The sequence below is a fragment of the Mus pahari genome, chromosome 5 (genome assembly GCF_900095145.1).
Source record: "Mus pahari chromosome 5, PAHARI_EIJ_v1.1, whole genome shotgun sequence".
Lineage (NCBI taxonomy): Eukaryota > Metazoa > Chordata > Mammalia > Rodentia > Muridae > Mus > Mus pahari.
The window spans coordinates 133110398-133123987 of record NC_034594.1 but is presented as its reverse complement, the minus strand read 5'-3'; the positions used below and the strand labels follow the sequence as shown (position 1 = coordinate 133123987).

Sequence of the window (13590 nt, the reverse complement as noted above, 5' to 3'; positions counted from 1 at the left end):
AAAAAAAAAAAAAAAAGAAGAAAAAAAAATTTAACTTCTCTAATCTTCAGTTTTTCTTCAAAATAGAACATTGCCTGTGTCATAATTTTAGAGAGTAAATGAGGTAAGTACTTAGATTAATTTGGGGGACGATATAGCAGGAACCAGTCCTTTCATTTTAAGTGGGTTTTTCTCACTTCATGTTACAAAACATTAATTGAGGTTCTTAGAAAAACCTTGTTGGCTGGGCAGTGGTGGCACACTTGGGAGGCAGAGGCAGGCAGATTTCGGAGTTAGAGTCCAGCCTGGTCTACAGACTGAGTTCCAGGACAGTCAGGACTACACAGAGAAACCTTGTCTCAAAAAAACAAAAACCGAACGAAAGAAAGAAAGAAAGAAAGAAAGAAAGAAAGAAAGAAAGAAAGAAAGAAAGAAAGAAAGAAAGAGAAAAAGCTTATGGTCATTTTTCCTAAATATACTAAAATTTTAGAGTCACTTTTTTTTCCTATCTGGTGTACCTTTTCATTTCTTTTTCTACTTAGCATTTTCCATTCTTTGTACGTTATAGGTCCACTTGTATGTTTGACCAATATGAGTAGTGATACATCATGATTGAAGTCTTGAACTAAAATCTTTGTGGAAATAAAACCCAAACAATTTCATTGAACACATAGAAATGGTTTCATTGAGAAACTGTTATTGTATACAGCATTGAACTGTCCTTTTGATATAAAAGTACAAATGAAAAAGGCTTGGAATTTTCCTGTAAGACAAGTTACACACATGTTCATACACAAGCATCATTTAGGAAACAGGACAGTTCTGCATTAGATCACACTGGCAGAGGTGTAGGAAAGACAAAAACCTAAGAGCTACCAGCCAGAGAAATTTAAAGACTAATTAATGCAGGATGCCAAGAATTCAGTTAGAGAGAATGATTTAAAAGAATATTCTAGAAAAGCAGTGTGAGTAAAGACACAGAGTCATTATGTTAGTTATTCATTAGAGGAGACAAATGTGATTAGAATAAGTGCCAACTGGTAATAGAGAAAAACAAGAAGGTAAAATTAGCAACTGAGAGGCTGGAGAGATGGCTCAGCAGTGGTCAAGAGACTGACTGCTCTTCTAAGGGACCTGGGTTCACTTCCTAGTACCCATATCGCAGCTCACACTTGTCTGTAACTCCAGTTCCAGGGGATCTGACACCTTCCTACACATGTACATGCAGGTAAAACACCAATGCACAAAAATTTTTAAAAATTAAATTAAATTAGCTAATGAAAGGTGATGGTATCCCAAAAGAGAAGGGTGAACTTGCACGAGGAAGAGTGACTAGCTTTTATTAGTACCTGTTTTATGCACTAATCTGTGCTGTCCTAAGGCTTTATGTGCCTTCATCCTTGTAGCCCTACAACTACCCTAGGGAACAAACAGTATTGCATCTTCCAGTGATTGAAAGGAAGCTCCAAATGGATGGCTCAGTGGTTGAATTACAATACTGGTAAGCAGCAGAAATAGGATTTGAACCCAGAGTCAGACTCTAATCCATACTCTTCATCATTAGCCTCCCATGCTGCCTCTGTATATCATATGGTATGATGGCCAGACTGGTTCTTAGTGTCTATAGTGCTGTGATGTCTCCAGTCCATCCGCTATACTGTAATCACAACAAGCATGTCCATATACAAATTTTACCTCAGCACCCTGTGTGTGTTTTACTTCTAAGTACATATAATCAACCCAAAACAACACTGGCTTAAACACAAAAGGGATAATATTTTAGAGAAGTGGATTCTTGGTCATTATTGAACCATATCCACATTATCCTAGTGATAAATAACACCATTACCTTAAAACGATGCTCCTCTTCTCCACTCTACCCCAAGGGCTTCCATCCTCAGGGTCACATAAGAGATACTTGTTAACTGAAGCTTATGCCACCATTCCTACATTCCAAGGCAGAACTTTTGGCCAGTGAGGATGCAAGGCTTTAACAGCCTTGTTCTAGCAGAGTAGGCTCTTTCTAGCCAGGCCTGAGAAGTCTTCTGAAACACATTTCTGCTTATATATCAGAACTTAATTCATGGTTGTACTTAACTACGAAGGAGTCTAAGAAATATCACCATTGATATGGACATGCTGCCAGCTCAAATAAAATCAGGGTTCTACTAGTGAGAAAGAAAAGGTGGATATTGGGTGGGAATTACCATTATCTGCCACACATTACCTTACCTACCAGACTGCAGCTCCACAGAGTGGCTTTTGAGCATATAGCATGGGGCTGATGGAATGAACCCATCATGGCATATAAGGACTTACACCAGGCCACGGAGAACCCTGATTTCTTACTTCTAGCTGCCATGTCACTTAAACTTTGCCCATTTCAGAATCCTTAAGTTCTATGAAGGTGTGCCTTCCTGTGACATCCATCTATTCTTTCAATACCCTTATTTAATATCAAGCAACCCTCCCCCCATCTTGAGACAGTTGGAATAGGCTGGAGAGGTTGCTTACTTATTTGGTAATTTTGCATCATTTACAATACAATAAACGTCAGTATGCATCATTTAGGCATCAAACATTTAGTCAACAATACAAGAATGGCAGATAGTGTGTTTTATTTTGTGCCAGAGCTGGGTTAATTATTGCCATAGGTTAAGTAAGAGATTGAAAATGTAGTGGTTTTTTTTTTTTCAGTATGTCTAGTGAATATTACTTAACATCAATGTGAAGAGTAGCTGTATTAGTCAGGATTCTCTAGAGTCACAGAATTTATGGGTAGTCTCTATATAGTGAGGGAATTTGTTGATGACTTACAATCTGTAGTCCAACTCCCCAACAATGGTCAGCAGAAGCTGTGAATGGAACTCTAAGGATCTAGCAGTTGCTTAGTCCGACAAGGCAAGCAAAGCAGGCAAAGAAGAGAAAGTCTTCTTTCTTCCAATGTCCTTGTGTAGCAGAAGGTGTGGCCCTGATTAAAGGTGTGTGCCACCACACCTGAATCTGGGACTAGCTTTGAACTCAGAGATCTCCTTGCCTTAGTCTCCTGGGATTCATAGCTATTATGCCTCAAGGTCTCCATGCTAAGATCCAGGTCAGAAACGTGTATCTCCCAGCCTCAAAATAAGGATCACAGGTGAGCCTTCCAATTCTGGATTGTAGTTTATTCCAGATATAGTCAAGTTGACAACCAGGAATAGCTACTATAGTAGCTTTTGGAGAAAATGAGAGACAAGCTGGACGGGATTGAAAAGGTGAAACTTGAAGACTTGGTCCTGAATGAGAAGTGCTTGAATATGTCAAATCAAGACTCTAGTGATCAACTGAACATAGGCTGATGGAATAGCTAATGAAGACATGGCATCGAAGTTATCAGACCTAACTGGTGGAGTCACCCAGAAGTGTGGTGAAGTTACTTTATGGACACGTGAAAGGACTGTGATTATCATTATGGACACATTGAACTTCTTTAACAGTAGGGCATTAGATTAAGTAGTATACATTTTTATCTCTAATTCATTTTTGAGTATTTTAATGAAGCAAAAGTAATGCTATCTTAAAAAACTTTGCTTATTACGTGTGGCATGCATTCCCAGCAATGGGAGCATGTAGTTATGTAACTTTTATTTCCTTAAACTAGTGCTTCTCAGCTCCTAATGCTAGGACCCTTTAATATAGTTTCTCATGTTGTAGTGATCCTCAGCAATAACATTAGCTTTGTTGCTACTTCATAACTGTAATTTTGCTAGTTATGAATCATAATGTAAATATCTGTGTTTTAAAATGGTCTTAAGTGACCCCTGTTAAAGGGTCATTCAATCCCCAATGGGATCTCCATCCACAGATTGAGAACTGCTACTTTAAACAATGACATTTAACCTTGCTTAAAGCAGAACAAGAGGGTTTGCATAAGGAATATCTGTGCTGCTGGGATTAGGTGGATCCGCGCTGACTGTAACCATTTGGCGATCACAAATCAAACAATGTCTTCAGCAATAGTATGTTTGACAGCAGTGTGCCATTGTTAAAATCATGTATTATTTTGGTAAGTTGTTTATCCTATACAATACAGTTTAATGTTGGGTGTCTCTTTCGTGTGTTTCAGTGTAAGATGATGGCATGCAAACACTGCAGTGATATCTTCAGCAAGGAAGGAGCTTTAAAGCCAGTGGCCATAAATAGAGAGGACCAGGGACTTGAAGCAGATGATGAAAAGGACTCACTTAAGAAGCAGCTGAGGGAGATGGAACTGGAACTGGCACAAACTAAACTGCAGCTGGTGGAAGCCAAGTGCAAAATCCAGGTTGGTCATTTGATAAACGGCCAAAAGAACACAAGACGAACAACCCTGTTCTCCTCTAGAGAAATTACACAGGCATATAGAATAGATCTGAAAATCTCACATTACTGTCAGTAAGTCGTGAAAAGTTGTATTTTTAAACAATTCTAATATATAGATAGTAAGTTTCTACATAAAGTAAATTTGATTTGTAAGATGGCATATTTATTTTGATATAATAATTACATTTTGGCTGAATATTTTATATTATGGGACAAGAGTTATTTTCAGTGTTATTCAGAGTTGATTCATACTTTAATCTTGTAATTGTCAATTCTGAGAATGCCACTCCACATAAATACATAGTACAAAATGCAAAGTATGTTCTGGACCATTTCAGAAACTATAGATTCTATCCTAATTTCAAGACAAAATTAATTCCATGGCTTAATTTTAATGAAACTTGCCATCAACTCAAACAACTGATTTATTTTTGTAATTATTTAAGATTTATTTTTGTGTCTGGGTATTTTGCCTACATTTATGTCTGAACACCACATGTTTACAATACCCACAGAAGACAGAAAAGGGCATTGGATCCCTTGGAAATGGAATTACAGGTGGGTGCTAGGAATTGAACCCAGGGCTTCTGGAAGAGTTGCCAGTGCTCTTACCAATTCTCGCCAATTTTTTGAAAATTTTTGAAAGCAGTCTAAGATCTATAATTCAAATACATATCACTTTGATACATACGTGCTAAGAAATGATGGAAAACAGTAACATATTTCCTATAAATAAAACTATGCTTCTATATAAGAAAAGAAATGTTTGTATGTACAATAAAAATACTATAACACATTAACATACACAAGTCCAAAATCTGAGCCAAAGTGTATTTGAAGTCACATTTGTTGGTGCTGTGTGGCCTGATGCAACATGTAGTTTGTGTTCAGAACCAGGGCTGAAGTCACATGATGGACATGGGTAAGTACAGACAACACCTCAGATTCACTACACCTTTGGTTTTGAGTTAGTTTTTTAGCATTGCCAAAGTTTATCATGACCTTCCCTACCTCCTATATTGAGTTATGTGACCCGACATGTCGGAGGAGTCCCAACCTATACTTTAAGGAGCTGAGTTTACACAGGATCAGGGCATCTTCCTTTAATCAAAGCACTCAGGAGATGCAGGCAGGTGTATCTCTGAAAGTTTGAAGCCAGCCTGGGCTATGCAGTGAAACCCTGTCCTTTAAAAAGAATCTGGGCTCCAAATTACTGTCCTTTGTTAGAGTCATGATGTTCCTGCATGTGGTACATTTTGTATCCCTAATACATCCTGGACCATCATATCTTATAGCATGTACCCATAGACACAAACATAATTGAAGTGAATTTTTAATAATTAAGGTTATGTTTTATGAGAACTTATTAGTATGCTTTCTGTTTGTTTCCCCTTCACTTGGTCACTTTGCTTGGCAGATCTGAAAATGACAGACCAAAGCTCTCAGCTGATTTTTACCAAATTCCTTTCTCCATTCTCTCCATATTGGATAATAGCAATTAGGAAAATGAGTCCATCGTCTTGGTGGATCTGTTGCTTTTTACCAGTAAGCCCTGCACCCACACCCACACCCATGCTGCATTAGGGATCCTCAGTACTATGTCTTGTCAGGAACTTGAATGTTCTCAGGGCAGTATTTGAATTGGAATTCATTTGTACTCATATTTATTTGTGGTTTTAAGCATGTAGTCTCCAGTTGCATCCTAAACCTAAATGTAGACCCAAATAGCAAGGAGATGGGGAAATAAAATGTGGTTCATTTCTCTATTCATAAAAAGCACAGATTCTCATTTTCACCGGTAACTGTTTTAGCTCTCCACTTTTCTCTTCCATTAGGAAGCCAACTAAATGTCTCCTGGGCTTTGAGGGAGGGCTGGCTGCAGAGGCCTGGGGAATTTGAACAGCATCTCTTAATTTCCTCTGACGTTTATATAACCTATGATTTTCTTCCACTAGGAACTTGAGCATCAGAGAGGAGCGCTCATGAATGAAATACAAGCTGCAAAAAACTCTTGGTTTAGTAAAACCCTGAACTCTATCAAAACAGCCACAGGCACTCAGCCACTACAGCCACCACAGGCTCCCCAGCCACCCAAGGAGAGCACATAGTGCCAGCCTCAGCCATGCACAAGAGCACAATGATCAAAACATCAGAAACCAAGAATTTTCCCTGTTGTCCCTTTGAAGAAACTAAAGGGGACCAGAAAGCAAGTTAGGCTCTTTTCAGTAGCTCTGTCTCATGTATGACATTTTTCAGAGGGTTGTTATTTAAACTGACCTGGTTTATGTTGAATATCTATTTCCCAGCTTCTTCATGGAAAACCACATTCATCTCCATCACATTACACATCGTTTTATATGCCTGAAATTTAGTTGGAAATGAGTAATCTAGAACTAAATGCTTTTGTTTAGAATTAATTATTCATAATAATTTTTATCTTAACATAAAAATGAAGACATGTTATCCCAAGGTTGAAATGGTAAGATCTTTGTTGCAGAAGTCTGTTTTTAAAGGGAAACTAAGTCTCTTTAATGTTCCAGGATTATTCCTATAAAGCACACGTGGGGCTGCACATCACCGCTGACAGGTTTTACCCTGAAAGTGACTTCCAGAGTACGGTTACTCCTGCCCAGGAAAACAACAGACCAGGGGTTGGCTTGAAAGTTTCCCTCCAACTATTTTGAGTTGGTTACACTTGGAAATGGAGGGCCAATAGCTGTTGAGTAGATGGGCTACTGGACTCTAAATGAATAAAGACTTTAAATAAATGTGCAAAAAAATCAATTGGCTCTGGTATTCTAGCAGTTCCATTTAAAGACTCCACATGGGGCTTATTCTCCTGATGTGCCTATCACAGAGGTGACTTGTGGCAAATGTAACCTCAAAGATGGACATTCTAAGTTCCTTCTCTGGAGAAATCTAAACATGCCCATGTTCAAGCATTGGACTTCAGATGAAACAGTGGTGAGGCAATGGGTAATGACAAACGTGTTAAGGCCAACACCCATGTTCTGTACTTTATTAAAGGATGTAATGTTGCCAAGGAAGTTGAGGAGATCTTCCCAGCACTTGAGTGCTGGCCAACTTTCTTAACTTATTCCTTAACTCCCAAAATGTGTGTCACACCTAGGAATAAAGAGAACAAGTATATTTTTCACATTTTGGATTGACTAAACCTTTATAGAAATTCTTAACTCATGGATTGGAAGGGTAGCTGTTAAAAAAAATGGTGCAAATATTTTTTCAATTATATTTGACATGTCTGTATAAATAGCCCTTGCAAGAAATTCTTTGAAAAGAACAAAACTAATTTTTCCATTTTCTAAGCTACTATGGAAGTCTCTGGTCCCTTTATAGCAACCAAACAACTGTCAGTCATGTACAGTAACATTTGTTTATATTCATCTTTAGCTTCATTTTTATTCATACTGTTTCCAAAGTATCTTCAAGTATGGAGTGCCACCGTGGTTCTCCTCTGTGCCATATATTGTAATAACCCACTCTGAGAGAGATCTCTCAACCCCTGCCTTCATGTTGCTCATGATCGATCCTTCCTCTAAGATCATTTCTGAGTTCTAGTAAGTGGAATTTCTTTATTCTCTAGATATCTGTATCATCTACAGGCCATAAAACTGATGTTGTTGTTGTTTGTTTGTTTGGTTGGGTTTTTTTTTTGGTTTTTTGAGGCAGGGTTTCTCTGTGTAGCCTTGACTGTCCTGGCACTCACTTTGTAGACCAGGCTGGCCTCGAACTCAGAAATCCGCCTGCCTCTGCCTCCCAAGTGCTGGGATAAAGGCGTGTACCACCATGCCCGGCTTGATGTTGTTTTCTGATATGTCACAATTACCACACAATGCTTTCCGTATAGAAATTTGTTTTTTGCTAACAGCTTTCATCAGAAGATTCATTTCTTCTTACCAAAAGGGCAATAACCCAACACTCCTGATATCTCTGTTGACTTTAACATTCCCTACATAGTGGTTTAGATAAGCTATTTTTTCCTGTAAAATATAATGGCTTGAACATTAAATCATTTCTGTCAATCATTTAGTGCAGCTACTTAGCTTTATTGGTACTGTGTGTTTTGAGACCAGGAAGCCTGGATACATCACTTTTTCAAATGGCCAGCTAAATTAAGGTGCATTTTTGTGGACTTCTAAATACCATCCACAGATATTTTTAACTTCTGAAAATAAATACATTCCACAGAATACCTAAGTTGCAAATTTTTTATAAGTGATAAATGAGAGAAACAGAATGGCTCTAGATCAAGTCTTTATCTGTTCAAGCCACTTTCTTTGTTCTCCTTAAGCAAAGTCACCAGGAACATATGCTTTAAGAGTTAAATATATCTTTTGAGTTTTCATCTAACTCTTCCAAAAGATGTAATGGCAATACATAATCTTTTTGGTCTCCAGTACCATATAATACTGGGGCATGTATATTGGTATCACATCTAAGTTGCCCAGCATTACACTATCTTTAAGTTAATAACAGAAGTAAAGAAAATTCAAGAAGTAGTGACTGCTTGTTCACTATTTTACCACAGCAGTGTCCAACCACATATTCCTCACCATTGCTTGAGAACTCCAGAATTCCAACATAAAGCAACTAACTCATCTCACTTTCACTTACTATTTATATATTTGATAATTGAAACTTTTTTTTTTCTTGAGACAGGTTCTACTATGTAGTTTAGGCTAGCCTTGAACTTAGAACCTTCCTACCTCAGCCTTCTAAGTGCTGAGATTACAGATGGACATCACAGCAGCTAAAATGATTCTTTTGAATTCCTTGTATAAGAGATAAACCAGCCAAGTGTCCCAAGATATTTTCAACCATGGTAGTTTCTTTCATCCTTCTCTAAGAGTTACATAATAGTAAACACTCCTGAAATGCTGACATTTGCAGCATCTAAGAGGTGATTGATCTTTCCTCTTTTTGTTGAGTTCTATAGAATACAATGAAGATTCAACCATTGGCTTTTATAACTTGGAGGTCTCTTTTAGTATATTCTTGAAAGCTGAAAGACACTAAGCTGGATTCGGAGTGCATATGTTTAGCACACATCCTGAGCCAAGTCACAGTTTGGGGTTTTTTAGTACTTGTAATTTAATGCAAATAAATTCTTGGTTCACTACCCTTGAGTATGAGTGCCTATCAGAAACAGGAATGGAAAAGCCACATAGGCTACAGTCTACCTTTTCATACAGTATCTGTCTTCCCCTCACCGACTAGTAAGTAAGTCATTTCTTCTTTTTGGTCTTCTTGAATTTACCTGGTAAAGTTGAGAAGACCCCTTTGTACTGATGATAAGAGTTTAGTATTTGTTTTATTTCATATATTTTGAAAATGTTCACTTTTCCCTACAATGTATATTTATTTGTCTTCAACCCTTGCTCCAGCTATTGAATTGGGTAATTAGTGGTTTCAACTAAAGTGAGAAAACTGAAACAATATTCAGGTAAGAGGGCACAGCAGATAAAAGAGCTTTAAAGTAGTCACCTAGGTCAAGTGTCAGTGTTGGTGACAGCAATGCACACCCACAGTCCCGACACTCAGGAGGCTGAGGAGTAGGCCTGCCTGTGAGCTCTGGGCCAGCTTGGCCTGCCCAGTGAGTTCCAAGCTAGGATTACATAGCAAGGCCCTATTTTTAAAAAACCAATAACACAAGAAAAATCAATGTGTGTCTAATAGCAGACTAAGCACTCTCCTGCTCTCACTGAGACCATCTTTGCTAATGAACTCACCAGCCCTGTGCATCAAACACGAAGGTGGTTCTTGTGATTTAGGTCTCCTTTAAGTGGACAGAGAGATCACTTTTAAAGGACCTAGTTTTAACTTCTAAGAAAGATACTTAGAAAAGTGATTGTATTACATAACTTATTCTTTATAACACTCTACAATAGATTATTCTCTTGCTTTAATATCTAGCAAATGAGATAATGAACAATTCTGTTGTATGATTTGAATAGTTAGGGATGAGTGTGGATGTGTGCACTGTGTATGTGTGTGTGGTAAAATTTTATAGAGTATATGATTCTTTTGTTTACCTAGATCCCATGCAACCAAATACACATTAGATTTTGAGACATAATGTTCAAAACTGGAATCCCAGATAGCATCTCTGTGGCCTGTTTTCAATGACCATGCATAAAACTCTTGTCTAGTCTTTGTGCTGGGGGTCACATTCAACACATTCTTCTTCTTTTTTTTTTTTTTTTCCTTCGAGACAGGGTTTCTCTGTGTAGCCCTGGCTGTCCTGGAACTCACTCTGTAGACCAGGCTGGCCTCGAACTCAGAAATCCACCTGCCTCTGCCTCCCAAGTGCTGGGATTAAAGGCGTGCGCCACCACCCAACACATTCTTCTTTTCTCATGGTGGCTTATATGTAATACATGCAAGGCACTTTATATTACCCATTTCCTTACCATTAAAGCTCTGCAAACATGAGGACTCCCATATAGACTATACCTCAACAGGTGATGCTGATCTTGAATTATAAGAAGAAAAAGTAGATGCTTATAGAATTTTAGTGATTACAGTCAGCTGTCATGTGGATCAGTCTCAATTTCCTCTTAAAAAACAAAACAAAACAGCTTAAACTTACCTCCAACAAAACATATCACTTGATCACTTGATATAGAACTATCTCCATCAATATGTCCCCTCATTGTGCCCACATCTCTGGTTTATCATTTACAGTACTTGAAAAACATTTAAGAAAAATGATTCATTGAGAAGAAAATCAACATTACTTTTTATTGACAACTGATTAGCACAAGACTCCTTTCACTAACCTACAACTTTGCATAACTATATTAAATATGGAAAATAATCAAAGAAACTGACTTGTGAGTATAAGTGCATCAAAAAACGATTGTCACAAAAGCACAAGAATAAAGATGGAGATGATCCCAGAATCCAAGATGTCCCAATAGCCTCCTGCTTTGGTTTTACTATTCTTAGCATTTTGCATAATGCATGGATTCTTGTTCAAATTAGGGAATGGGATTTTGTTAGCCCCATTTCTTTCTTTCCAAGTCCTGCCTTTCCCTTAACTGAGGAGGTAATATAAACTCTATGCTATTTTATGAAATATGATTTTCCCCAGCATCTACAATAAAAACACGTTAGAATAAAGGAATTGACTAGTCTGGAAAATGCTAATTGGCCATAAAATCATTAGCCACCAGCCTCTTCCTCTATAAACACTGACCAATTACTTGTTTCCATAATGACATGTATTATGTATAGTACACTCTATTAATGTAAATGTGATGCTTGTTAAGAAAGTGCAATTTATTGTACATTGTCCCAACAAATGTTTACTTTTATAATCGTTATGAACTTGTATTGGATTGGTATCTTGTTTAGATGTGTGAATGAAAACTTGTGAATAAACAGATGTGACCAAGAAGGTAACAAGGTGGCTGTTTTGTGAGCCAGTGACATTTTCAATGCTTTGTGTTGCCCTTTGTTCCCATTAAACAGTAATAAACATTTGTTTTAAAGTGCATGTGTCTAATTTTTTTCAAGTTGACTTTATTTTGAATCTACTTACTGATGTTAGTGAACTTAGAGAGAAATCATACATAGAAGTATGCTTCAAGATGTACACAGCAAAATGATAAACAGTATAGTACCAGTGCTAATAGTCTATTAAAGACAATAAGTTCCTTGATTACAAGTAAAAAAAAGTCATCTTGAGATAGTTTAATCACCTTTAAAGGCAATGGATTCAGATAAAATAGGAACATCTATAGCATGGTAACCTAAGGCCAAACAGTTAGTCCTGAAGAGGTACTGAAACCCAAGCAATTAGCTCCAAAAGTAACTTTTGTTTTGCGTTTCAAGTAATGATTATCTGATGATTTTTTTTACCCCTCCAAAAGCATGCTTTCCAGCTTTTATATGCACATCCATTAAATTTTCACATCCTTTGACTAGTCAGCAGATTTGGACTAGGTCATTCCAGCATCCCAAACCTGGATTCATTAAAAACATGATTTGGCCCATCCTGGGTCAGATGGCTACTGCTTACTTTGTATATACAAAAAAAGAGGGTGATGCCACATAATTTAAATGGAATTATGTGCAGAGAGTCAAGGTTTGAGTTATATGGGGTATGAGAAACAATCTGATATGTATAAGTTGTAGTGTTAGTGTTAGTGTTAGCATTTTTATCTCAGGACACAAGGGGGGTGTTGTTCAGTCTTCCTGACTTCTAAATCTAGTGTATCCACTCACTCAGAATATTGATGGGGTAAAAGGTTTTATCTTCTTTTGTTTTGAGACACAGTCTCATTCTAACTGTAGTGGTTTGAATAGGAATAGCTCCCATAGGCTCAAAGATTTGAATGTTTGGTTCACAGGGAGTAGCACTATTAGGAGGTGTGGCCTTGTTGGAGGAAGTGTGTCACTGGGGGTGGGCTCTGAGGTTTCAAAAGCCCAATCCAGGCCCAGTGGCTCGCTCTTCCAGTTGCCCAAAGACCTGGATTCAGAACTCTTAGGGAATTCTCCAGAACCAAGCTTGCCTGCCTGCTCCCATGCTCTCTGACATGATGGCAATAGACTTAAAACTGTGAGAACATAAGCAAGTCCCCAATTAAATGTTTTCCTTTGTAAGAGTTGCTGTGGTCATAGTGTCTCTTCATAGCAGTAGAACACTAAAGACAGTAATCAAGGCTGGCCTCAAGTTCATAGCAATCCTGTTTCAGGGTTGACATTGTAGATGTGAATCACCATGCCTAAGAAGAGTTGCTCCTATATAGTATACATAGGGACTTTGTAGACATGTAAAGAAACCAAATTGGGTTTGTTTTGTTGACACTCTTAAGATGTGAGACTTGAACTATTAAAAATGCTTCCTGAAGAAGTTGGGGATGGAGAGATAGCTTAGAAATGAGAGAACTCTATTCTGAGAGTTTAAAAACTAAGAGCTACTAAATCCTTGAAACTGGATATGAGACAAAAAATGTAAAAGCATTTCTTACATCTAGGACTTGATTCCCAAACTTCCTGGAAAACAAAACAAAACAAAACAAAAACACTGTTGGTTTCCTTTCCTGTTGCTGTGAGAATATATTAAAAATTAAAGAAGAGTTTTTATTTGGCTCACAGTTCCAGGTTACAGTCATGTGGTCATGAGTTTTTGCTACACCGTTTGTGCTCCCATGCAGTCGCATGCTTCCAGCCACCTGGCCAGGAACTGTCTGCATCCGTGAATGAAACACACACACACACACACACACACACACACACACACAC

The 13590-nt window shown here is 37.8% G+C and overlaps 1 protein-coding gene across 3 annotated transcripts in view; it reads left to right on the top strand.

Moving 5' to 3' along the window:
• The window catches only part of Rabgap1l (RAB GTPase activating protein 1 like), a 548268-nt gene extending 540242 nt beyond the window's left edge, over window positions 1–8026 (top strand). For all 3 annotated transcript variants that reach the window (XM_021197282.2, XM_021197285.2, XM_021197286.2), the window contains 2 exons: window positions 4085–4282; window positions 6276–8026. In XM_021197282.2, coding sequence (XP_021052941.1) covers window positions 4085–4282; window positions 6276–6428 — 351 coding nt within the window. In that variant the 3' untranslated portion in view covers window positions 6429–8026. The remainder of the gene's footprint in view (window positions 1–4084; window positions 4283–6275) is intronic.
• The last annotated feature ends 5564 nt before the right edge of the window (window positions 8027–13590 follow it).